This window comes from Pelmatolapia mariae, linkage group LG12 (assembly GCF_036321145.2).
Source record: "Pelmatolapia mariae isolate MD_Pm_ZW linkage group LG12, Pm_UMD_F_2, whole genome shotgun sequence".
Taxonomy (NCBI): domain Eukaryota; kingdom Metazoa; phylum Chordata; class Actinopteri; order Cichliformes; family Cichlidae; genus Pelmatolapia; species Pelmatolapia mariae.
In genome coordinates, this window is record NC_086237.1 from 35,128,376 (window position 1) to 35,155,682 (window position 27,307).

General features: G+C 37.8%; 1 protein-coding gene across 1 annotated transcript; it reads right to left on the reverse strand.

Annotated features, from left to right (window-relative positions):
• Positions 1 to 6,838: 6,838 nt before the first annotated feature.
• castor1 (cytosolic arginine sensor for mTORC1 subunit 1) lies at positions 6,839 to 26,723 on the reverse strand. Its single transcript, XM_063489378.1, has 9 exons — positions 26,414 to 26,723; positions 20,337 to 20,407; positions 16,610 to 16,803; positions 15,879 to 16,014; positions 14,808 to 14,931; positions 14,163 to 14,273; positions 12,886 to 12,968; positions 12,137 to 12,231; positions 6,839 to 7,801 (listed from the first exon to the last, which is right to left on the reverse strand). Exons 1-9 carry the CDS (start codon positions 26,569 to 26,571, stop codon positions 7,730 to 7,732), a joined length of 1,044 nt encoding a protein of 347 aa, XP_063345448.1. The 5' UTR covers positions 26,572 to 26,723; the 3' UTR covers positions 6,839 to 7,729.
• Between the last annotated feature and the right edge of the window lie 584 nt (positions 26,724 to 27,307).

Genomic DNA, 27,307 nt, shown 5'->3' on the forward strand with positions numbered 1-27,307 from the left:
CACTTTTTTTTTTTTTGTCTGTCAGGTTTAAGCTTGGATAATTGCCTCCCCAGTTGTGCCTTACTTAATATATGTTCTGTCGATTAGACATTTGCATATAGTTTCTCATTTAACATAATAAGAACAACTCAATTTTCCCAAAATGTCAAAGTACACCCTTCAGAGATTTTATTTTAAAAACAAAAACCCTCTTTGGCTGTTTTAACCATGTCGGTTGTTATGTTTGTACTGAAATATCAGATATATTAAAGATAGAGACACTGTAAAGGTCCTTAATGCATAACAGCATACTGAATGCATGAAAAAAAATAGCATTTCAAATTCTAGGACCGGGGGGGGGGGAGCAGAAAAGCTGCCACAAACTATAACCGCATTTTCACCACAAACTCAGCTAAACTTGTTCATAATCAGAGCAGGTATCCACTCCCCTCCAGGTACTTATGAGGCTGGGTCTTTGTTACTTTACCTTTCCCCTTTTTTGTTCCTCTAACATATGAAACAAACATTTGCTCCAGCCATACCAGGTAATCCCTGGCTGCCTTTAGCAGGGTATGACTCCACTGTTTCCTCTCAAATACATGTTTAGGCATTTTAGGTGGTGATGGCTTTGAGGAACATGTACTTTTAAAGATGATGTTTATACAATTTGCAAGCATTTTAATCCTGGCAATGGTTTCCTCTAGCTTCTTGTGAAGTGAAACATTTTGGGGATTCAGGTTGTTTTTCTGGTCCTCCAAGATGTCATTTAGGCCTTCATACATGAAGAGCAAGCTGCAATGAACTTTTGTCCAATTAGGAGGAGAGCTCTTCTGGACGTGGAGCTCAGGGAAGCCAGGGGACCAAATACCAAGGGGTTTTCCATTGGCTTCATCCTAAAAGAAAAGACGAGTGAGGTGAGGAGATTTTGAAGATGTGTGTTGCTCATCACATGAATATGCAGCTAATCTCTTAAACTGTCTCTGAAAGGTCACGCAAAGCATCTCAGCATGAATCTATACCACAGCAAAAGCAGAAACTTAACACTAGATTTAATAAAAAGATGTGTTTTTAAACCCATTATATACACAAAAAATCTGTGTCTCCTGAGATTATTCAGGCAATAGAAATAAAGACTTTTTTTTCCTCACAAAAATGTTCCTCCAATCCCCTACAAGGACATGTCTTGTTTATTTTGTAAAAACCAGAAAAAAAAATACCCAGTTAGTTTAGTTAGTTAGTTTTCTGGCTGATGCGCTTTCATAGATAAAACTTGTTTAATCTACACCTGAGATGTAATTCTCTTTAAAAAAGCAGACATCTTAATAGCAACAAAGTGCAATTTAACTGAAACTGCTTCAAAGAATGACTACAGAATTGCTATGGTACTGGCACTAAAAGTGTTTTAATCTGGAGTAACACACTCTAGAAATGAAGGCTGTGACACAGCACTACTCAGCAGAGCTTTGGGAGCCGCATTGTGTTTTTGCGAAGTGATAGAAAAATTCAGACAACCTCCCCACAGCTATTGCGTCATCCAAGCACGCTGGCAGATTGCAAATAGCGTCACAAAGCCACTTCTCTGGGTTGCACTGGTGAGAAAATGAATAGTTTTAACGTTACTTACAAAGCATCTCAAGCTTTCATTGACCAGGCTTTCGGTCAGGGCTGTCAGGTGTTTGGGACTGCACGATGCACCTGCAGCATGTTTCTTTGGTGCAAGTCGTGCATCCAAGCCGTGCATCAGAATCGCCATCCAGATACAAGCCAGTTTCAGAAAACCTGTAAACCAAGTGTACAATCACAACACAAGTTTGGTGTACTTTCTCATACAAACTACTTCACGTTGTTGCGTGGTATACTGTACCTGCTCTATATTCTGCCATTCTAATTCTCCTCATAGTTTACTATGACAAGGGCAGTAGGCGTGTGAAATATAATTTTGCCCTATCGCTTACTTAACCATATCCTCTGATGAAGAAATTCAACCACTGAACCAATCAATTCAGTTTCTTCTGGCAGGTCACCACCTCTTCCACTAAAGGAAATTACTGATGATGATGATTAGTATTCTCTAGACTCTAGAACAGTTAGATTATAGAGTTGAAAACTAAAAAAAGAAAAAAAAAACTGATATTAAAAGATAAATGGGTTAGTTTCTCTGCAAAAATTTAAAAAAGGAGACTAACGAACCAGGTTGTAGATAGCAAGGGTATATGATTTTTTAAAAACTGGCTGCTATTTATCTTATATGAGCTACATAACATAAGTGAAATTGTAGTTTGTGTAAGTGTGAAATGCATGATTATTTTTAGTTTTTAAATGAGCTTTCTTTAGCTTACGTTAGTAGTTCAGCAAGAATTCTGTGATGACATATGTACTCTATGAAATACTCTATAAATGAGTCATGCAGTACTGCGTATATGCAACTAACCACAGCCCAACAGTTTTGACTAGTTTCATATCCTGACTAAAATTTTAACTCAACCCTGTTGGTTGATCTCACAAGCAATCAGAGGGAGAAGAATTTGAAATGCAGCTCAATTCAAAACGCTGAAGTTGGATTAAAGTTTCATTTTTGTACTTACAAAACACAATCGACTCTTTTCCAGCGTAAGTTAAAACAAAACAAAACAACAAGCTGATGAATCTGAATTTAATGTAGGTCGTAAGGTTTACTTAAAGACTTTACAGAGGTGAGGTCATGGTTGCCTTTATATAAACCGTAGACACCTGCCTCTTGTATACAAAGCAGTTGCCATTTTCAAGAGATAAATATATAATAAAAACACTAAATAAGTTAAAAAGAACTGGTTGGAAAATAAATAAATAAATAGGTTACAGAAAATTAAGCTTCAAACAGAAAAACAAAACAAAAACTGAAACTTGCAAGTTATGTAATACTCTCCACATACAGTATGCATTTCAGAAACATATAGACTGTTCTTGTCATCATATTTCAGTTCAAGGCATCAATTCACATAACAAACAATTTTCTGTTGGTATTACATAATCTCTGGGTACACATACACAACCCACAATTGCAGTAGAAGGTTGATTATTGCAGAAAAACTTTACACAATTTGACAAGTTCCTCTGTTTTAAGAGCACACTGGTTTTACTCATCACTGATCAGAAGATTACCTTAAACAGGATGTGATAATAAATACACACACACCAGCACAGCACATATGCACACTCGAATAATATTAAGTCATAAATAAATGACAAATTAATGAATGAACCTTTCTGAAACACTGGAACAATTAAATAATAAAACCTATTAAGATATTGTTAACACTGCGACTGGTATAATAATAATAATAATAATAATAATAATAATAATAACAATGATAGTTTTCATTAACCTTAACAAAATAAATAAATATTCTCAAATATAAATAATTTTGCAAATTTAAGCTACATCAGATTCACATTCAAAGAAATAGATAAATAAAAACAAGGTACCAGTAAATAATTAATATATGGCCAAAGGGACCATTCTGAAATGCACAACTTTGAATTCCCTGTCAAAACATCATCAAGGGTTAAAAAGGAAACCTTAACCATGACAGGAATAGCAGAGAGGTGGTGGATCCCAGATAACAGAGATATCTTCTCAGTCTTATCTGTTTTTAGTGACAGAGTGTCTGATTAACTACCGTCAGCACTTGCTTGGACCATTCCGTCAGTCTGACCGCAACACTCCATACATAAATTTTTTGGTTGTGGTGATCCTTTAACTCTGGGGGTGGGGTTGGGGGAGTGAAATCGAATGGTCCGAGCATAGTCTTTATCATAATGTTTAAATTTTCTAGTGTTTTTTCAACGCGGTCTGTTTTCTTAAAAATGTCATCTGGGTGCCTCAAAAGTTTTAGGTGATATTCTTTGGCTTTTAAAATGTGTAACTTAAAAAGCTCATTCTTGATATAGATATTCTGCAGCTTCTCACAAGTGCTTTTACCAGATATCTGGGTGTCAGGAACTTCAGGTCGTATTGTCTCATTCCTTTTTCCATATTTTTTTATCTGTAGGTAAAAAAAACAGGTAGAATTCACCATAAAACTGTAAAACTTGTAAAATTCTTATTCTCTATTCAAATAAGAACAGAGCCACTTGATGCTTCGGCCTTGCACTGAGTTTTGTGACACGTTCATACAGGTAATAAGAACAGTCATGAGTGAATAAATGTAACTAAATACACTTTGGAAAAAATAATGTGCCGTGTACGTCGTCAATTTGTCTATTTTTGTGCTCACAAACAGCAGATTCACAGAGACATGACGGATTCATGTCATTCAGCATTACTAATTTAAGATTTATATTTATATACTTCCATAAGTTGCAACCCCAGCAGGTTCTTGCACTAGTAGTTTAGATTAAAAGCACACAACTAAGACACTAGGCATTTACACTGAGGGGCCTTTGAGAGTACCGTTGTGTATTGGTTACTTAAGCTCTTACTGACTACATCTGTTCATCAAACATCCACTATACATCAGTGAGCATTTTAAACATTTTCGACAGACGCGTTTTAAATATTACATGAAGTAAACTTTAGAGTTTAAAACCATTTTAAACAGACTTTCTCTGAGGACAGACATGAGGTGAAATGTCATGAAATCAAGACTAAACTCTGGAAGATGATTGAGATTAAATATGACATATAAGATTTGGATCAATTTTGCAGCAGTTAGGTAAAGTCTACAGAATGTCCTGTGTATAGTTACAGCAATCATGCAAGGAGTATATGACAGCAGATTAACTAGATGGTACTTACAGATAAATTCAGTAGCTCGGTTACTTCGAATTCGAATAACTCGGCAAGATCATAGGTTCTCTTCAAATGATCACAGGAGTTATTAGATGGACAAATCGGAGCAGAAAACACATGACTCCACTGAACTTCCAGGAAGATCAAGAGGATTCCTGAAGAAAAAAAAATGGAATTTGACAATGTTCTCTTAAACAAGAAACTGTAAAATTACCAAAATAATGCAACAAGATTAAACGAGTAGTATATGAGGCTTCCTGATGTAATAATGAACCTATGTAGCATCAGTTGTATTCGTTGATCAAATGGCCTAACCATGTCAAATTTGTGTTTGTTAAATAATAATAAAAAATATATATTTACCATAGTGCAGGAGAGATCTATTGAGTTTACAACCCATAGTAGCAGTACTAACTGGCATCTCTTATCCTCAGTGGTCCGTGATAAACCATACAAAAGAAAAACAGCAACATGCAACTTTGCTTTGGTAGGCCGGCTTAAATTGCATTTTAGGTACACCCACATACACCCACATTCACCTCATACAAAGGAATTCCATGACAAAATATTTTTAACATCACTCACATTATGACATATTATTGGATCATATGATTTCATAAGAGGTGTGACCATGGTCAGCTAGACCTCAGATAACTAAAATCCTCAAAATATATCAGAGCATGAAAAACATTCCATCTGCATGTGAAGTGGCTTGCATTATATAGGCCAGGTTTTTCAACAGAAGTTAGATAACATGGATAACGCTCAACAATAAATTATTTGAAAGTTAACACAGGAAAAAGAAAATTCTATGTAATTAAAACCATATTAAACCTTTGACAAAGACTCATTAGTAGACACTTCTGTTTAAAGGGGACACGAGTCAGAAAGGTAGGGAAATATTGTGGTACAGTAAATAGGTTTGATAAAAAAGTTTGAATTTATCTCTTATTAAGGACATTAACTGCATCCAGTATGTGTCAAGTAAAAAGAAAATCGTATTTGTCTGTTATGTTTTTCCGATATTACCTGCCCATCATGGTTTTATGTAATTCCAACCACAAATTTCCCTTTATGACTGAAGCTTTAAGACGTCACGCAGACGCCAACTTGTCAGACAAGAGTAGGCTTAGCCTGCTTTAGCAGAAAAGTATGGTGCTGTGTTTGCGGCTATGTTGCTGCTGGTGTGCTCTCTTAATAAAATCTACATTATTATACATAATTGTTAAGTTTCTTTTGTTGCATTTTCTTCAACTTTTCTTATAAGAAAAGTAAAGCAGGTGTATAGTTCAGTCAGTGATTAATAAAAATGATCAGAGCAAACCTGCAACAGACTCTTTTTTTTTTAATTTTACCTTTTTGCTAGGAGATCTACAGATCAGCCTTCTTTTATTTCTTAAGGATCCATTTTGGGACCTCCACTTTTTGTCTTTTAAATGTCACCTTTGGACAACAATCAGTTTAATAAATATTATTGTTTATTCAAATACACACAAGCCATGCTTTGGTTTCATCTTTGGAATTTAATCTCAGCAATGAGCATTTAAATTTCTACTTTTTTTAATAGCTGAAATTCCTTTAGTGTTTGAAGTATATACACCAAATTCCTGCAGGTAAACAAAGTCGGGATTTTTGCCCAATAGCCTGTTCAATGTTGATTTGGGTCAAATTTAAGAAAATCTTCAATAAATGTGCTTAATAAGTAATTGCTCCTGTTACAGCCACAACAGGAATATCACTGATCTGAGCCCTACTGCACCTCCAGCTGGGAAGAACTTTTTTAGTGTGGTGGTTTAGGTTTGTTAACACTCTTAAAATGAAAACCAAAAGAACACATTTCGCCTCTCAGCTGTCTCAACTGTTTCTGCAAAAAGGAAACCCCCCCTCTCATAAATAACTATTATCAACACTACTTAATACAGGCCCTATTGCATCATGTAGGACAAATGACAGCAACATTTGTTGTCAGTACTTGTTGGAATGTGTAGATTTACGACTTACAAAAAAAGCCAACATGGAACTTATTTTGAATAACTTTTATTAACTGAAGCAGCACAAAAAGTATTGTATAAAATGTATTTGTACCACCGAAAAACAATCTAAGTGATATTAGCTAGATACAAAGTTTATTGTGCAAAAAACAAAACAAAAAATAAGACATAGTGTTATTGACCTCAAGTTAAGAAATGCTGACCCATTATTTTTTTTAAAAAAAGGAAAAATGGTCACCCCCTACAGAAATTGTGGTAGTTTTGACACAAGAATCTACATATTTCTTCTCAAACCAGAACAAGTGAGCTCTGTTGTCAAAACCAAAAATTCTCAGTTGTATTTTTGCATGATAATTACAAACGATTGTTTGTCACCGCGTTGCGTTTCAAGCTACACACTTCCAGTTGAACACAAATGAAAACAGCAATACTTGCAAATGGTCTTTAAATGAAAAAAGAAGAAAAAAAACAATCCCTCACAAACAAAACAACCATTGCTTTGACATGATATTATAATATAACACACCACACTGGAAGACTAAGTTGTGTGTTGAGTGTATTCTGGTCTATGCTGCAAAACAATTTTTAATAACAATTCATCTTCTGACCATACATGTCTATTATACACGCTCAAGCCCAACTTTCAGCTTGTGAAACTGAATGCTAAAGTGTGGTTGTGTCCGTTTAGAAGTGTTTGTGCACTGCGATGTGCATTTGTCAGCTTGAGGATCCTCTAGGACTCATCCTGTGCATCCTGCCTCGACAGGTATAACAGGAGGCCTCGCATACAAACTGTGTGCACGCACCACAGAAAAGCGCTTGTGGTGTTCATGGCAAATTTGTGGTAGTTAATACTGCTGGCAATGCAGTCCTAATCTAGGCACAGAGTTAGTCTCCTTCTCTGCTGGCCTGCCACCTCTAGCTGTTAAGACTGGAGCAAGAGGACATAAAGAGCCAGGATCATCAAGTACTATCAGTCCTTCAGAAATCAGCTGGTGGCTGGTTCGTTCCTCTGGTGCTGAAGCATGTCTGTCACACTGACTATGTCCTCTTCAGGGACCTAGAAAAAAAAATTGAAATAAGTATTATTACATTTTATTGCTTGGCAACTTAAAGAACAGCTTATAAAGCTGACATGATGGAAATACTGTGGTTACTTCTGTTAACTCACTTAAAAAAAAATCTGGACTCACTTTGTACAGTGTTTTCTGCTGGGCAGGTAGTGTAACAACTGTTTTATTACAGTTAAATTAGCCTAATATGGATGCAGGCAAGGTTGATCACAGCGCTAAGAGTCAACCAAAACAGTAAAGTTACAGTTCCTAATACCAAAACATTGAGCTTACACAATGATTAACTTCCATGAAATCAATTGACATTTACTGGAATTCCCCATCCACTTTAGTTAAAGATAAAATGATTGTGATAAATTCACTGAAAGGTGCTGACCTGCCACCATCTCATATGCACATGTTCTTTCACACGGTCTACTGACGTACAGTGCTTTGAAAATGCCCCTTTCTCATTTATTTTTTTGGATATTTGTCACACTTGTTTCAGAATCAATCACATTTCAACATTATGCAAAAATAACGCAAGTAAATACAAAGTGCAGTTTTAAATGATTTCATTTATTAGGGGATAATGCTAATAATACATAATGATAATCATGCAGGAAGACAACTATCTGAAAGGCACCAGGACCTCCACTCTGAATGGTTCAAAAACAAATATATAAAATCGAGGCTTTGGAGCGGCCTAGTAAAGTCTTAAATATGACCAGATGCTTTGGCTTGACGTTAAACGGGTCACTCGTGTTCGAAAACCCTCCAGTGTGGTTGAATTAAAATGATTTTGCTCTACAGCAATGTGAAAGAGTCATTGCAGCTCAAGCAGTCCCTTAGATTGCGGCATTACTTTTTCCACACAGGGAAATAAATAAATAAATATTAAATAAATATAATATAAAATAAATAATTAAACACACACACACACACACACACACACACACACACACACACACACACACACACACACACACACACACACAAAACATGAACCGGGCAAATAGTTTCCTCTCCTGCTTCCTTCTAAGAAAACTCCAACACCCTTTGTGTTACTGGGACCGTTGTGTTGTTTAACATGACTTTCAATCCTTTACATCAGTGTAAAAAAAAAAAATTCTTAAAAAAAATGTAACGATGGCATTCCCCCACTCCCCATCAAAACACCCTCTGTTTGCTCCAAATAAAGGGTGCCCATTGGCAAGAAATACATCTCAACTACTACAACTGAATGACACAGCAGAAAAATATTCCAGGATTGCGATTATCTACTAATGCAAAGAATTTCTCAGAAATGCACACATCATTGTGATGTCACAGCTAGTGTTTTTTTTTTTTTTTGCTTTTTTAAACTTTTTTTCTCTTAAAGTTGCAAGACTTTGCTATTAACAGAACAGTGTGGTTATGGTTCACGAGTAAAGATAGAACCTGATTAGTGTGACAGAACGGAAAGCAATAGTGTTCCGTGACTAAGACTTTGGTTATTACTCCCGTCATCCATACACCCATCCATGTCATATTGAAACATTGTACAAATATTTAAAATTTACAACCCTGTTTCATAAAGAGATGGGACACTGTATAAATCATACCATAAATAAGAACAGAATAAAGGAATTATAAAGTGATTCAAAGCCCATATCCTTTGTGTCTTCTTCAAAACCCAAGAAGTTGAATCCTTCACTGCTCATATCAACACTGTGGATAAAAACAAAAGGTTCACCAGGGAAGACACAAAGGATAACTGTTTGCCATTCCTGGACTGTGCCGTGGGCATTGAAGGGAATGGAAACGTCAACCCTGAAGTTTACTGGAAGCCCACGAACACGGACCACACACTAGTTTCACAATGAGTTCACCCGAAACCTTGGGCTGATTGTGACCTACACCAGTTTTCACACCTTGGCTCGTGTGATTAGGTAGAGCATCATTAGGACGTCCATTGTGCCTCTTGGGGGGGGGGCACACTCACATAGGGCTTAAATCTGGGATTCTCCAACATTTGACCTTGGAACTGAAGAAGCTTCTCGGATGACAGGTGAAACTTCAAGCAACTTAAAGAAGTCCGGACACTTTTCTTTCCAAGCTCCTTAGACAACGTGTCTAAATTAAAATTAGCTCAAGATCACTGCATTTTTCTTTGCCATTCTTTAAATTTGATCCTGTGTTTGTGGGGGCTATGAGATTTTTTTAGTTTTTTTTTAATCCATGTATTGCAGGGGTGGGTAACTCCAGGTTCCAAAGGCCTGTGTCCGGCAGGTTTTAGTCATCACCCTGGGTCAACACATCTGAGTCAAATGATTAGTTCATTACCAGGCCTCTGGAGAACTTCAAGACATGTTGAGGAGGTAATTTAGCCATTTAAAAATCAGCTGTCTTGGATCAAGGACATCTAAAACCTGCAGGACACCGGCCCTTGAAGCCTGGAGTTGCCCATCCCTGTCCTGGTTTCCAGAACCAGATCTTGTCTGTTTTAATTGTTGTGCTGTCTAAGCACCCACAGATTGCACCTCTTCAATACCTTTATTTTTAAGGATTTTAACTAAAATAAATAGTTGAGAACTATTTATTTCATTGGTGAATTATTCACCTATGCAGTCTTCTACAGAGTAGGGGGCCTCTCCACATCTTTAGTCTGGAAAGACCGAGTCAGTTTATGTATTTATTTTTAAAATACCCAGTCATGTTACTAACCTATTTAACTAGTTGTTTGATATTTGGCCTTTCACCATATTTCATTAAATTGAAAACAACACTTTGTTGTCACACAAGGGGCAGGGATAGCTCAGTAGGTAGAGTGGTTGCCCCATGATTGGAAGGTCGGGGGTTCGACTCCACTGAACAGCTACCCTGAGGTACCCTTGAGCAAGGTACCGTCCCTACACACTGCTCCCCGGGTGCTGCATTAGTGTATAATATTATTATTATTATATTATTGTACTGTTCTCAAATAAAGATTCTTAAGGTTTTCAAATCATTTCATTTACATTTTATACAAGACAGCTACTTTTTTATTTGGATTATAGCTGCAGATAAGAAGTCTAATATTGCAGTAGAGAAATGCAATATCATACGTGGTTTACCTCAGATCTCTCTACTCACTTTACAGACACCATGAGAAAAAGCATTTCTTGCCTAAATGTAGATGGGAAACTTGGTTTTGTTGATTCACAGGCAGGTTTCTAGGAAATGGCAACAAATGAGCCAGATAAACCTTTCTTAGTAATTTTCAAGATAATGCAGATAACTTGCTTGCCAAGCTGGCACATAGACAATTTCAATGCAACCAATTTTTGACAGGCACGATAATGTGCATATCAAAATGAACCTTTGAAGACACGTCAAATTTTGATGTGCTATCAAACCACATGGAAAGTACAGAGTTTCAGCATCATATTTGGAGTCCATTTAGCTACCATCACCTTCATCTTGGTAAGGTTCAGGGGTGTGGAGGCTAATACAGCAGACTCTAAGTAAGGGACAGGTAACCTTACATGTACATCGAATTTAAAATAAACTGTGGAGGAAAGAAAAACAAACTTGCTTTGAGAGTGTAATATAGAACTTACCTCTATAAATTTCACTTAAATGTTAAATTTCCAAAAATATACTGCACAAAATATCCTTTAAGTGAGTCAACCAGTTTAAGCATGCTGAGTAATGCTTCCACAAATGACATTTAATGTGACCAACACTTGGTTTTTATCTGTGCATAAAGACACAGATCCAAACCTGAAGTCTTTAGACAATAAAAATGATACTGAGATATAAAACTGAGTTAAGTTTCACTTTTTTTTAAGCCTCCAAAGCAAAAAGTGTAGCAGCCTAGCCTATAGGGTTTGGGATCTGTCCCTACAATAGTCTTTTAGGACGGAATCGTGGTCCATAGCCTGAATAACGATTCACATTATAGACTTAGTTGAATCTATATGATCGCATTATTAGTAGCATATATCACTGACTGAACACAAAGTTTGTGACTTCAACTCGAAAGGCAAACATCTGCATCCTGTTTTTATGCTTAATCTTAACTCTGACAAGAAGTGATTTGCATCTCCACTGATTTGCTGATTCGATTTCTCTTCAGGATGTTACCCAATCACATTAATCTTTTGACCTCCATGCTGTCGTCTAATAACAGAATAAGTTAAACCTCCAGTATACACATTACATTTGCCTAGTTGCGTCATAACACGTCATACTTTTGCTAAGTTTGTGTGGCGTATTTATCTATTAATTACAAATGTGATCTGTACAATTTATTTGCATAACCCATGACATGTCAGATTGAGACTGTTCATAATTTAAGGTGATCAAAATGCTGGACTCACCAGAGCATGGTCAAAGCTGAAGGTGCTTATGTAATAGGCAGAGATGTCACTGTCGGCGAGAGGCTGCGATATCTGGGCAACTATACCACATTCATCTATAAAACATAACGAGAGAAGGAGAATAAGTAGCACAATCATAATCAAGCGAAATAAAAAAAAAATAATAATAACAATAATAATAATAATGAGGGTTCAGTTGTTTGTAAATTTAATGAGCATTTTAATTTAACAGTTTCCTGTTTCCACATCAACTGGCAAGACTGGATATTATTTAGTATGAAACAGAAAAAACACAGTGTTGCCTGCCCATTTCATTCTCCTGTTGACAGAACAAGTTTTTGGTGACAAAGATGATGGTAAATCAAATCAATCATAAGTCTGTTAAGCATTTAAACACCTGATAATTAAAGTGGCTACAACCATCAGCTATGCTAATTTGGTCAGCACAGTAAAACACCTGTTTGGGGAGAATGTAAAGCAGGGTGTTTTTTCCCATAGGTATAATTTATAGATATTTGTCCAACTGCCTGACAGGCAGACTACAAGTCGCTGTGAAAGTGTGATAGCATAGTAGTCATTACTTCCACCAATCACCAAGTTCCTAATTACTTACCTGCCAAATCGGAAGTGGACTAGATCTGCGGTTGTCGAGATAAGTGAAGACGGATACAGCCAAATGTATAGAGTTACCTCTTGATAACACATATGGCTGATTTTGAAACATTTGAGGAATGAGTAAAATATCATACCGAAACCCAGCGGTTGTCCTCCTATGCGAACCATTCTCCACAGCTCCCCGGAAGAGCTAGTAAAGAGAAGATCGGCCGGAAACCTGGAGCACACAAATCAAACGCTGATTTGTTATGTCAGAAATGTAGCGGGGAAAAACATCTTGTAGCAATCACCAGATAAAATACTGCAAAAGCAGCAATGCAGTGAGCTGAGAAAACATCAAAACAACTGCTGTTCAGTTTGATATTCATTATTTTTCGGACTCAATGCGGTTAAATTGTCCACACTTGGCTTAAAACGCCTGCATTAAAATGATCAAATAGAGCAGCGTCAAACAACGTGAGCTGTGTTGTGCCTGAGATATTAAGAAGACAGAAAACCTGCTATGAACTCAAAGCAGCCTTCAGTGCACTCAGTCAAGTAAGCAAACTTTTTATGTGGCACCTATTCATGTGCAGCTCAAAGTACTTTAGACATGAAGCAACTTGAGCAACTTAGAATAAGACTCGAAGTTCGAAATGTCTGGATTCATCAAGCATGAGTTTACCTATTTAATTAAATTCATGAATTCATGTGGGGGACTGAACCATGAACTAAGCTTTTTCTCTTGCCAGAGAACGCTCTGGCTGCCACCCGAAGATTAAACAACAAAAATATACTAAAATAAGGATTTGATTTGATTTTTTTTAAAGGGTTCTAAAATATATTTGCCTTCATGGTCTGTAATGAAATTATCTAGACAAATTGTAAAATGAAACCTAAAACCTCTGAACTTAATCCTAAAGACTTTGAAAAATCATAATAGATTTAACAATTCAAACACTTTATAAAGGCAGGTGACTTAAGAGTCATGAAGACATCAGCAAGCACTAATAAATATTCACAAAGGCTCCTCAAGCAGGCCATGTTGGCAGATTTATCCAGACTGACAGTAACTAAAACTAAGGTCAATTCCTGTCTATTTTTATTTTATTTTCTCTTGCAAGTTCATAAAAGCACTTTAGTTAGTTGTAACATTTTCTTAAGTGTATTTTTATTTTAACTAGCTAAAATGGTTTTGATTTTACTTTAGTTTTAATTAACTATAATAACCTCGCCTCTCAAGTCCTCTGACTGTTCAGTGGCAAAAACATATGACTTAAGGATTTAATCCATTTGGAATAATCAACAGGACTCGTGCCAGAGGACCTGAGGGGTTATACCTGTTCATACATCGTAAGCAAGAAAGTCATAGATGCCAGCGCGGAACCATGAAGTAAATTAAAATCAAGTGTGGGAAATTTGGATTGCTTACTGTCTCTGGGCCTCAGTGTCCATCACCAGTGAGATGTATCCATCGATGAGGGAGAAGGAGAAGAATTTAACACAATCCTGGCTTGGACTTGGCTGGGGGTCCTCTTTAGGACTAAAAAAGGAGGAAACACATTAAATGTGACACTAGAGACAGAAAGACAGTAGCATTTTTTAAATTTTTAATAAGGACACCACAATAACAAACTGCGTCAGCCACACATTTATTACAGTTGTCAAGCACAGAGCAAAAAAGCAAGTCATAAATAAAAATGTTGGTCTTACTTTAAGAGAATTAGACGTGAAAACATGTTAAACAAAAATATGTATGCAGAATAAAAGCAGTCTTATCAGCTTAGATTTAGTATAAAATATGCTACAAGTGTTTTTTCTTTTCAAGCGTGTCCTAAAATTAATAAGAATACTTAATAAATTTTCACTTTAATGGTAAATCTAAACACAATCAAAGCAATGCTGCAAAGAAAAAATGAAATAAATTCATACTACCATCAATAAAGGGACGATTTAAGTAAAAACAAAAATAAAAAAAGCCTGAACTGACTGAACTCTACTTTGAGTCTTCTGCTGCCATCTTGTGCTTTAAAACAGGTATTGCAGTGAAGTGATTAAAAACAAAACAAAACGTCACCTGCTGGAATAAAAGAGAACATCGATGAGTGTAGTGGCAATGGACGGCAGTGTATCGGGATCCAGGGACATGACACAAAACTGGTTCTTTGGGATCAGAACCGGGTGAACTGTAGGCTGAATGGCTGCAAGAACAAGCACAGTGTTAGCCTGTTTATAAGGCCTTAAAAATGGGAAGGATTGGAATGCAACTATTACAAATGGGCATTGCACAGAGGTTTTTCTAGACAATAAATTGTCTTTTAAGACAAAAATCCTTTTATCAGTGGATCTTTGTTGATCTATAGATCTACTCTGTTACTGTTTTCTATTGTTAAAAACAAAAGTTAAAAAAATAAATAAATGTGGTAGCTTTTCAGCTTCTACGTGTATATTGACTTTCAAGTTCATTCATATTGTACAAACTCTGTTTTTGCCTAAAATACTGTGCATGTTTTAATAAATCACTGCACATACTTCACATTTTCCTAGCAAAATATAAGGAAATGAGGGTTAGTCAAGGCTTTTGCACAGTGCTGTATGTCCCAGTTGGTTGCTGTCTTTTTAATCATGACTTCGCTTCTCTCTGTAGCATTTTCTCTTTCTTCAGTACAGCATCGTGGCAGCACTGCTGAGTTGTAAAATATCAAAGAACAGCAGTGATGCCAGCGCTGACACGGATGCATCAATAATGACTTTGCATGGGCTCACATGGCTGCCTTACATTCAAATTGAGTTGTGTAAGGTTGCACAAATGTTAGTCTGACCTTAGTCGAGAGAATGCAAGACCGCTTACAGCAGAAGCTGCTACAATATTTGCAGTGTACTCACTACTGCATGTGTTAGACTTTTCTAAAATAAGATGCTTGTGGAATGAAAAAAAAAACAAAAAAAACAAAACTGCTTTTAAGTACTTTTCCATAGATAAAATCATTCTTCAGTTGTTGTTTAATGATTTGTGACCTGTACTGTAAAACAGTCACCTGATGACACCGGCCTTAGTGAAGGTGGTGCTCTGGCATTTTAATGTCCGTAATTCGTCTGAGACAAACTGGATGAATAAATCCATACTAAACAGCCCTGTGACCTGTACCTTCTCTGCCGTTCTTGTGGAGCCCGTTGGAAACATCCTGACAATGCACAGGAACAGACTCCCCTCCCTCCTCCTTATAGATATTGAACTCCTCCTCTAGTGTGCTGACGACCACAGACAGGTCTTTCTCCTTCACCTACACAAGAAAGACATTTAAAAGAAATATCACTAGTAAGACAGCTTATCAATTAAATATATGCAACACCTTCTCCATAAGCATTTCATTTATGTCTATAATCTCATGCTGTTTCAGGATACTACACTCGCTCACTTTAAGGAAATACCTGAGCTCAAGCAGCATGTGAGACATTAATATACTTGCTGACACAAACATCTGTCAAGGTGTTATGTATTTGTGCCCACTTCACACTTTTCACATCTAATATGTAACTTTTTAGTGTCCTCAGCACTGTTGAGGATTAATTCCTTAACTGCCGAATTGGTGAATGGACAAAATGCAAACACAGGCTTCTTTTATCCGGCAAAACTCAGTAGTAGTAAAAGGTTTCAGTGCATAATTACAGGATGACGTTTTTTTTGTTTGTTTGTTTGTTTTTTAAATGCATTTAAAATTGCATTTAGAATTTTAAAAATTGATCCAAATTATACAACCGTGAATAGTTTAGAGTGGCTAATTTAACAAGATGTGGAAGCTGATAAGACTGGAGTGTAATCAAGCAGAATAAAAATGGATAAAAAAATGTTTGTAGATTGAAATAGATGGTGCTTACCAGGATAAAGTCAGTCTGATAAGTGGAGAGCATGAAAACAGAGACATGCTGCTGGGCAAGGGGTGCAATGACCGACTTGGCAATCTTAGTCACGCCAACAGCCTGAGAGCTGCTGGAGGCACTGCCGTTAGAGACCACGTTGAGTGGCAGCCAGATGGCGCTCTCTACCTGGAGGTGCTCAGAGGGCCGCAGCTCTGAGGGTACAAATAAGAGAAAAGATGCATAGATTAAAAAAGAAAACAAAAAGGCTAATATTAATTGAATACCCTTGGCTAGTGTTTATTTCAATGTCGAACAGGACCCAACTACATATTAATACTGTTAAAATGCTGTTGATGTACTACTCAGGCTGTGAAAATGTTGCATGTTTCAGTATTCCCTTCGTGGCGAGTCTAGGGGGGGTTTCTGAAAATTGAGAAATTTGGGGTTGGGATGTACTGATAGGATGCAGTATTGGAACTTTTAAGCAGAGATTTTAAAACTCAGGACAGCCTTGGTGCCACAGATTTTAATAATCGACTTTTTAAGAAGATTTGTCCTACTTTTATGGAAGTGCTTTGACTTAAGAGGCCTAGATGCTGTTTAGCCTTAAAAATTGCCAACATGGTGGCTTCCATTTACATTTGTTGCCATGTTTTTGTTTTACCAAAAAAAAAAAAAAAAAAAAGAACTTCTCTATAAGAAAATAATAATGACGCCACTGTCACACTAATAGGAAACCAAGCAAACGAGGCTGCAAACGAGGCGGTGTTAAAAAATTACTTCCTGTTGTTTTTGCTGCTCTGTACACTGAACCCACACTTTCTCTCTCCCACCTGCTCTCTTTTCCTTTGCCACAGAGACCTAACATGTCCCTGCTATTTACACCGCAAACGGCCAGCAGTGAAATAAGATGTGAGCAGCACTACAGCAAGTGCTTGATCATAGAGTGGGACTTTCTACCAGTGCTTTTATGGGGCAAAGCTAAAATAGATGATCCCTTGCAAACCATGTCGGTAACTTAACTCTCTGGATCAAAATGGAAAGGTGGTATATATTGTCCTGAAATAAGACCCAAGTGGACACTGACTGGTAGTGGCAACCTCTGGGGCTAATGTGGAAGTGCCGAAAACTGTAGTAGCCACTTGAGGCAGGGCCCACACAATTTTTACAGCCCAAAAGTTTTACTCTCTAAAGCTACTTTTGCAATTATGCAATTATAACAATTAATATGGCTTGCCGTATGATCAGCTGTCTAATAGACAGTCTAATAAGTGTTTGCTCCAGTGGAAAACTGCATTTCCTTTCATTTGTATGTTACTTAATGCTAAAAAGCAGGCATCTGTTTGCGCAATGCACCCATCCAGGCTTACTAGCGATAGCTCATAAGCACTTCATCCTGTTGTTCAAATATGATTACAACCCCCCGCAAAAAACAAAAAGAAGGTGGAGGCAATTATGCAAACAGTCAACAGTGGTAATAAAAACAAAAACCAAAAACAACAACAACAAAAACCCACCTTCATGGTGGCTACAACCATCTTTTATATACAGTCTAGATTTTTCACAAATTCACACTACCCCTGAAATTTTCTCAACATTATTACGATGAGCTTTATGCAAGATCACATATATCCAATGCAGTTAGATCATACGCTAAGTAGTCTTTACTTTCAGTCCATGCAACGTTCTGCCCACGTAATAGCAACATTAAATGTCAGAAGAATTCACAGCAACTCTGTGGGCACGCCTTACCCAGGCAGCACTCTTACATAAACCTGCTTTGTGACAAAAAGCAACTGAATATAATGTCTTGACTGCCCAGAGTTCATGTGCAAAAACAGCTTAGGCAGAGATACTCAGGTTACAAGTTTGGGAAATGCATGTTGTAACTTTTCATCTTTTATGCCAAACCCTTCATAAACTATTTATAAACATTTAAAAAACAAAAACACATCCATGAATACTTTTCGAAATGCATGTTGATTTGAACTTCAGGAAACCTTCACAACGTAAAACATTACTAAATGTTGTCTACCTCCTGCAGTGAATATTCCCCTTTCTGTTTCTTTATACCCTTCAAAAGAAGCAATGTTCTGGTCGCCATAATTTGTCACAGGAAGCCCCTTGCGGCTTCACTACACCAGCTTTAACCTCTTAAAATAGGTTTTCCGTCAGAAGGAGAGCAAGAGAGGAGAGTAATGGAGAACCCCGAGGCGGTACATGCCTTTAACATCTACATTTGTGTTAAAGGACGAGACAAAAATGGCAGCAAAAGCACTGGATGGGATCAGAAAGTTGTTTTTCCAAATGAACTTCAACAATGTTGCGATAATCGGGTCCAGGCATTGTCTAAACTTGGATTTTCTCACAAGTAGAACACAATGGGAGATTTTGTTTTCACTACTTGAAACACTTTACATGGTTTAGCTGAGAGGTGGTGCCGAGGTAGAGCATGTAAGAGGCAGGACGCATTACGTCCATTTGCTTGCACTGAACTCTCTGGACAACTGGTCTATTCACAGATTCACACGGGCTCTTTCTGACATTACAAAGACTTTGTATTAGGGAGATGGCAGCAGGTGCTGTCACACACACCTTCTCTGCGTGGTGTCTGGAAAAGTTCAGTGCTGCGTTTCCTTTTTTAATTGCTCTAACAATTCATTTTACTTTCTACACAAGATTCTACTTCTTCTACTAAGTTCAGCAAAATAAGCTGAACTTTTTTTTTTTTTTTTCCAGAAAGTCGCATTAGACCACTGTAGGTTATGTGGTGCTGTGTATTTCATCATCAGATGGTAAGTGTGAGGCTCTGTGCAGGCATCTAGGCAAACCAAACGACGACTCATCCATGGACTAGCTGTCTGTGTATGCAACAGATTATACTCCTCGATAAGATGAACTGCACAAAGACAACAGCCTTATGTGGTGGAGTGGTTAGCACTGTCGCCTCACATCAAGAAAGTTTCTGGTTTGAACCCTAGCTGGGTTCCTTTGTGGGTTTTCCTCTGGGTACTCCTGCTTCCTTCCACATCCCAAAGACATGCATGTAAGGTTCACTAGTAAATCTAAATTGGCCGTGGCTGTCGGGTCGATAAAGTGCTTAAAGTGAGTAGAATAAAGTGCTATATGAATGTATTGTTAAGATGTGGCAGGCAGTTTAAAGCACTTTAGTGATGCTTTATACTGTCAGTCCTTCTTTCATTCACTGATATCAGAGATAAATTAGATTATCTCCCATGAAACTGGAAGTAGGGCAAAGTTGCATAAGCTCTTTGGGAGGGCACGAAAAACACTTTTTCTGCTCGATTGACATCATTTAAGTTTACAAGACTTGTTTTCTTCTCATTGTATCTCCACAGTTTTAAGTCTACACCCATTCTACCACGTGATATCTGTGAGGCTGAACAAGAAAGGAAGGAAGCATCATTAGACGCTAAAACAACAGAGCCCTATGTTGTGGACCAATTCAAGAATACATACTAATTCCAAATCGTGTTTTTACTGGAATCGGCAGTAGCTTCCTTACATTGTTTATCAGACCGTGTCTTTGCATTTTGCCTCTTTTTCTCCTAAATTGTTACATTATTGGTGGATTATTTTTCTTCTGATAAGGTTGGCTGACAAACAGATATGCTACAAAGATTAAACATAGCACACATTTATCGATATCTGCACACAGTGGTACTAAAATGTGGAAACATAACCCCCTGCCGAACAGAAATGCAAATGAACAAGGGCATTATACCTTTGAATCCTTCCTCATCAAGGACAACGGTGTAGTTCTCTGGAGTCTCAGTCAGACTAAAGAACTTGCATCTGAAACAGGATAGGAGGCACAAAATTAGAAAAAATGAAAAGTAGGAGATGAGAAGAGGGGAAAGAGAAACAGGAAAAAAAGCCATGTTATTCATTTGCAACCAACAAAAGGAGGTTCAATATATTCCTTTTAACAAGTAAATGGAATTTTTCACCAATATGTACATAGGGTTTCAGGACTGGATGTCCTTTAATTAGCACAAGCCTAAAGCTCTATATTATGCTTCCATCACTCCATTGTCTATAGCAAATGGAGGGGAAACATACCAAACTGGGGCACTGCTTTGGCTGACAACCGCTCCTTTCAAATAATGTCTGGGCAGCACAGTTTAAAAGGAGATACGTGAGCTTATAAAAGTCACTAGATTAATTATAGATGTGTATAAACAAATCTTTTTTCCAAAACTGGATGAACCATAGGCAACAGTTTACATCTTTATGGTCTTCTTGAAGCTTGTTTTAATAAAAGTGTCAGTTTCATTAAATGTTTGAAAACGGTGTAGTTTTGCCTGCTGATACAGCCCAACAGGGTTAACAATTTTTGAAGAAAAGAGCAGCTGGTATGAAACAAGACAGAACATTGATTACAATTTATTGTAATCTCTTCACCAAGCTTTGGGCTATTTGTTGTAAAAAGGCAGACTCAGTGGCTCATGTTCAGTCCTACTGAATGGTGTCTCTGTGCAAAAAAAACTAGGCCAATAGGATTTTGTGTGGTTTGACAGAGAAAAAAAAAACAAAAAAACAACAACTCAACAATCTGGTACGTTCTCAAAGAACATACCATAACAAGTAAAGAATTCAAAGGGAAGCTGATAGAACTGGTCTGTATATAACTCTGTCTATTGTCTACTTAAACATTAATATGAACTTTGACAAAACAAAGCAGGGTTTAGTTTTAGTTTTTCACTGGCCAGGCTAGGCTTAAGATTTGCACTTCTTTAATTAAAAAAAGAAAAACAAAACAGCCACAGTTCACACTTCTGATGCGTTGAGTTTAAACTGTTGTCATTTTGTTTCATATCTGGTGCCATTCTGGACTGGAGGGCTTCTAAGACTTACAATCAAACATTTCTGAAGTCAAGCTTGACTTGGGGGTGGAAACACAGGTAGCTTGGCTCTGTCCTTCAAAGCTCAGCTGATGATGTTTGTCTCACAGAATGTAATGTGTCATAGTAAAAAAGGTATTATTATCTAAAGGCAATGTGATAGTAAACACTATCTTCTAGGCTTATAGTTATGTTTTTCTAATTCTGCTATAGATAAACTTGAAACTTCATATTGAAGAGCCAAGTCTTGGCATATATATTTACTAACCATTTTATTAGGTACACCTTTTCGATTGCTAATCAACACAAATGTCTAATTAGCCAATACTTTGGTAGTAACTGTATGCATTTAGTCATCAAGTTCAAACACAGCATAAGATTGGTGATTTATGGGATTTTAAATGTGAATATTTCAGAAATTGCTGATCTACAGGAATTTTCCCACAACGCTCTCTCCCAGAAAAAGAAAGAAAGAAAGAAAATATCCAATGAGTGGTAGTTCTTTGGATGAATAATGCCATAATTTGGTGTAAACAACATGAAAGCTTGGATTCATCCTGCCTTTTATCAACAATTCAGGCTCATGATGTTGGTGTAATGGTGTGGAGAGTGTTTTCTTGGCACCCTTTGGGCCCCTCTACTACCAACTGAACAGCATTTAAAAACCACAGCTTACCTAAATATCGTTGCTCATCATGTCCATCCTTCTATGACCACAGTCTACACACTTCTGATGGCTGCTTCCAACAGGATAACCCACCAAAGCGCAAATAATTTCAGACTCGTTTCTTGAAAACTGAGGTCACTGTACTCTAATGGCCTCCACATTCACCAGATCTCAATGCAACAGAGTGCTCTGTAATGTGCTAGAACAGGAAGTTCACATCATGGATGTACAGCTAGCAAATCTGCAGCAACTGTATGATGTTATCATGTTAAAATATGGACAAATCTCTGAGGAATGCTTCCAGCAGTTCTAAAGGCAAAAGGGGCAAAGAGGTATACCCAATGAAGTGCCCTATGAGTATACAAAGCAACAAAGGATTAGGGGTTGATATTTCTGAAATTTCATTGAACACCAATATTATTACTGATTCTTCTTCATAACACTGATTTTTTAAAGTCAATATTTGATCCCTATTTAATGTCCTGTGTTGAAAAAACAAAAGCAAATGGCAGAACAAAGCAACGGATCAATAACCTAAAAAAAAAAACAAAAAACAAAACTTCAGGTGTGCAAATTCCACTGCCACAGGTCAGATGTCATTATTTTGTGGTCCTCTGCAAGTGTCAGAAAAGCAGCACTGAAAGGATTTGATAAGCTTGAAAGCATATGATTTAGATGGACTGGCAATTATGGAACCAGATTTTAGCTGGAACTAGTTAATACTTATACCCTTGAGAGGGGATATCCGCTAATAACTGGTGGATTAACAATGGGGGATAATAAATGTTTTGCCAGAAAGAACTCAGGCTACAGAGGGGGCCTCATTAGCGAGTGTTTTTATTTTTAGTGATGGAGAACCTAAAAGCAGTTTCTAAATCGAAGATCTCTTTGTTTCATTTGAAACCCTAACAAGGAAGTGCGATATTCCTGTATTCTTACAATGTCGCTGAAGATACATTCCTCTTCCTCTGCTTATCAGTCAGCTTAGACTACTACAGCCAAACCCTGAGAGAGACAGTCTAACTCCTGAGTCAGCAAAAAGTAATCCCTGGCATGAAATGGGACAATCACGCCACATAGACAAAGAGAGAGGCAGAGCGAATGCTGTTAACAGTAACTACCAGCTTTGCTAGCAAACTCAGCCAGCCCATTGTGTTACAATACATCTCTCATTTCCTGTTGACCCCTCACCTTCCCTAGCAAGCAGTTTCCTGCAGCTAGTGTATGTCAAGCAGCTTTCCTGCAAGTAAAAACGACAACGTTTAGTGCACAAATGAATGTGCTGTGTCGTTTGGAGCAGAGGGTGAAGACTGACTTTGTACATCCAAGTAAGCCACAGCTCAGCAACATTCTGACAGTTTGAGGGAACTATCTGTGAAACAAGTGTGCATATTTGGTTTCCTGTTTGCAAAATACATGCAAGACAGATGTTTCACCTATACATCTATGCATTATAATGCACTAAGAAGAAAGCTGGAAAACCATTTGCACTGCATTGTTTTTGCGGTCACATGAAGACTGCAGAACTGCAGTCAGTACAGCCAAGGACTTCTTATGAAGTCTAAAGGAAGATCCAATTTGACGTCTACTGTTGTAGAAAAAGTAAAAAGTATATTTTCTTTCAGCTTCCTTCAAAGAATAAATCTGCCCAACAAAAACGAGTTATTGCTGTTCATAACTTGGTGGACACCAGTGGCACAGAGGCATTTGCAGGCTTGCCACTGTAGGTTCAGGCACCAACCAAATATATCTCAGTAGCAAAGTATCTAAGGCCAGATTATGCTTGAGCACATTTGGTCTTTAATATGTTGTCTGTTGTGGGAAATCCAGTATATGTGCGTAGAAACTAGCCGCACTGAGATTGCATACCTGATATTCGACTAGAAAACTTGGTTGCTATTTGGTTAGGCACAAAAGCTGCTTGATTTACATTAATAAACACACATTAGAAAGCTCGATTTTCTAAGTTACCAAGGTGCTGTGCTCTGCCCCAGTGACAACACCAGCATACCTTTCACATAGATTCTCAAGAGGCCGCTTAACTTTAAAATTTCTAGAGGTTGTAAAAAAAAAAAAAAAAAAAAAAAAAAATAGCTGGAGAAAACAACCTATAATCAGTTCTGGTGTGAGAACACTGAATAAAATAAAATAAAATCAAAAATAAATAAAAGATTATTAGCAAAGTCAGTGCCCCAAACACGTTTTGTACAGCATCCAGTAACATGGGTCGGAAAAATAAGCTTCTGTTGAAGTAGAAGGAACACTGAGAGAAGGAGATGAAAATAACTAGAAGAGATGAGGAAGCAACGGGTAGCCAGGGAGCGGCCAAGTGGGGAAGATGAAAACCAAGCACACAAGAGGCTGGACTTTGATCCAGCTGCACAAAACAACGGGTGGTAGCAGCACTTAGGGAGTGAGGGCTGGTGACGGCACTGGGCCTGCAACTGATGCTCCAGCTGAGAAAACATGATAAGCACACAGAAAACTGATGCTCAAGGGCGAGGAATGAGCCTCAAGTGACTCAAGTCCTATGATCAGAGCACGACAAGTTGTCTACTACCTTAGCAACTTATGAAAACAAGATTCTTAGTTTTCTCTTGGACTTCTCTGCATCTCCATCATATGAATATTTCTTCGTAGACAAGGCAAAAGTGTTCCTTTCACTACTTTTAGCCTCTGCACTATAGACATAGTAAGCTCCAGTGCTAATGGACGCTGAAGAAAAATCCACTATGCCACATGTGATTACCTCCTTAAAATTCTGCTCAGAGCTGCGTTCAAATCACTTTGCACAGGGAGTTGTTCACAAATGAATAGCAGAGGCCTGAAAAAGGGAGATGGCTAAAAAGTGTCCCAGAGCATTCAGGCTTGTTTTTGCTCCCCGATTGAAATAAAGCAACTAAAAACAAACTTCTCCACCACTCCCCATTCCGCATCACCTAGTATTTGACCAAAAGGTGGAAAAAAATAAAAAAATCCCTCTTGCTTACGGAAAAAGAAACAGGAAAAACAATGGTGACATAACTCCAAAGCATGATCAAAATGCCCTTTCTGGTTTATTCAGTGCTTCGCCTACTTTTTAAACATATACTGAATGCTTCACTAAACCTGTTCAAAAAAATGTTTATACCTTTCAAGTGAGTTTTTAAAAATAACTATATATTTATATGGATTTTCTTGTTAACCGGTTGCCCAATGCCTTCCTCACACAAATCCCACACATCTATGATTATTCAGAGAGACATGTTATTTACTTTCTACAGTACTGTAGTATAAGTCATCATGACACAGTGTGTCTAGTTTGAACATGTCAAAACTTATTCCATTACCCAATACTCAACAGAGTACTGATGAAAACAATCGAGCATGTACAGAGATGCATTTGACATATGGATTTATGTTAGATGTAACTTCTCTATGCCTGGTTACAAAAAAAGGAAACAGACACAACGGGATTCATGGTCTTGTAAGAATGCACTTTTACTGCCCATCTGCCCCAAATAATGAAAAAGTTGCTTTTTAAGAGGAAGCCAAAATAAGGTACATCATAAGAAACTTTCAGAGTATGGTGTGATATACAGACTTCAGAATCCAGAAAGGCGATGACATAAGGAAGCGCTTTCTAGACAGTTATATACAGGTTCTTTGTTACTCGACACGAGAACTGCAGCTGAACCCCGCACGGCCTATATCATGGTGGTCTGAAGACAGATGCCGAGCTCTTCTTTTGGCCATTTATACGTCGCCCAGCCGCAAGAATAAACAATTGCATAACAATGGAAGGATATTGAGGGATTAGCTGAAAACTGGTACTAATGCCCGGGTGAGATCAGTAAAATTTGCAGACTGAACGTTGGTTTCAAGCGCAGGATGTCATGTATTAAGTTTGTTTCGGAGAGGCGGGATCCAACCAAAATACACAACGGTACTGCACGCTTCTGAAGTAGTTTGATTAAAGCTGATTTTATGCCCACTGGAAGAATCGCGTATTAAAGGTATGCAGGGCACAAAAATTCAGTTGGTTTGTTTAAATGCTGCAGATTTTGTGCAAATGCAACTATAAAACAGAATGTCTAAAAACAAAAGCTATTGCAATTCTTTACATCTACATGCACTGTTGTGAATCATTCATGGAGGCAAAGCATGTGCAGGCAAATCGCCCAGTAATAGCTCGGCCACCCAGTGAATGAAGAGGCGCTGTAGGTTATCTCATGTCCGTACTGGATTACCAAAGCTGATTCGTAAAGCGAAGCGACATGACCATCTGGCCCGATCAATGAATCTCCTTACCGTGTCCTGTTCCGGAGAAATATCAGCTTTATCAGTGGGTGCGTGAAATTCACCAGACCATTCTTGGATATACTGGTGACCCTCAGCCTGTGGTCCAAAATGTGCAAGTCCATATTCCTGGTTGCGAGCAGTTCCTCTCCACTGCTCTGTTTCTGCATGCGGCGGAGAAGACGCCTTCCTAGCTGGATGATATCATTCAAATGTTAAAGAGACATAGGTCATGAGTATTTCCGCCGACTAAAAAAACCAACGTCACGCTGGTGCTTCTCTCAGAAAAGAGAAAAACATGCGACGCAACCAGACGCCAGCCCCGCTTAACTACTGTATATTCAAATAAAGGGACAGCCCTAGAAAAGACACGCCCCCTCCTCTTAAAGCTACAGGTTTATGCCGATGCTTGGCACATGCACGGAGGGGGTGTGTGAAACGGGCTGTGACAACTTCCGGTTTTGTTTTCAAAAATAAAAGCCATCAAATATTCTCATAATAGTTTCTGCTCATTTAGCGGATTTGAGTGCACAACTAAAACAAAAGATTATTATTATTTACATGTTTTCATAAGAGTGTAAAACAATATCAGTATCATTTTAAATATAATTACTTGCTGCTTTCCCCCTCCATCAACTACTCATGCTGAAATCTACCAAAGTTCTCTAATGACTCTGCCATAGCAGGCCTCATCAGGTGTACCCCTACCTGAACAATAATCTGGACTGGTGTCACAACGCTGATACTCTTTACTAGAAAAGTCAGAGCAGACTACCTACTGAGAAAACTGAGATCTTTTAGAGTGCAGGGTGTGCTCATGAAGAGCTTTTTTGACTCTATGATGGCACCATCCATCTTTTGTGGTGTTGTCTGTTGGAACAGCAGCTTATCTGCAGCTGGGAGGAA

Excerpts from the sequence above, each read along its gene's own strand:
- castor1 (XM_063489378.1), bottom strand. The coding sequence starts at position 26,571 with ATGCAGAAACAGAGCAGTGGAGAGGAACTGCTCGCAACCAGGAATATG. Across the intron at positions 12,232-12,885 it reads AGGACAACCGCTGGGTTTCG|ATGAATGTGGTATAGTTGCC; the intron begins GTATGATATTTT and ends TATGTTTTATAG. Across the intron at positions 7,802-12,136 it reads TCAGCTTTGACCATGCTCTG|GTCCCTGAAGAGGACATAGT; the intron begins GTGAGTCCAGCA and ends TTTTTTTTCTAG.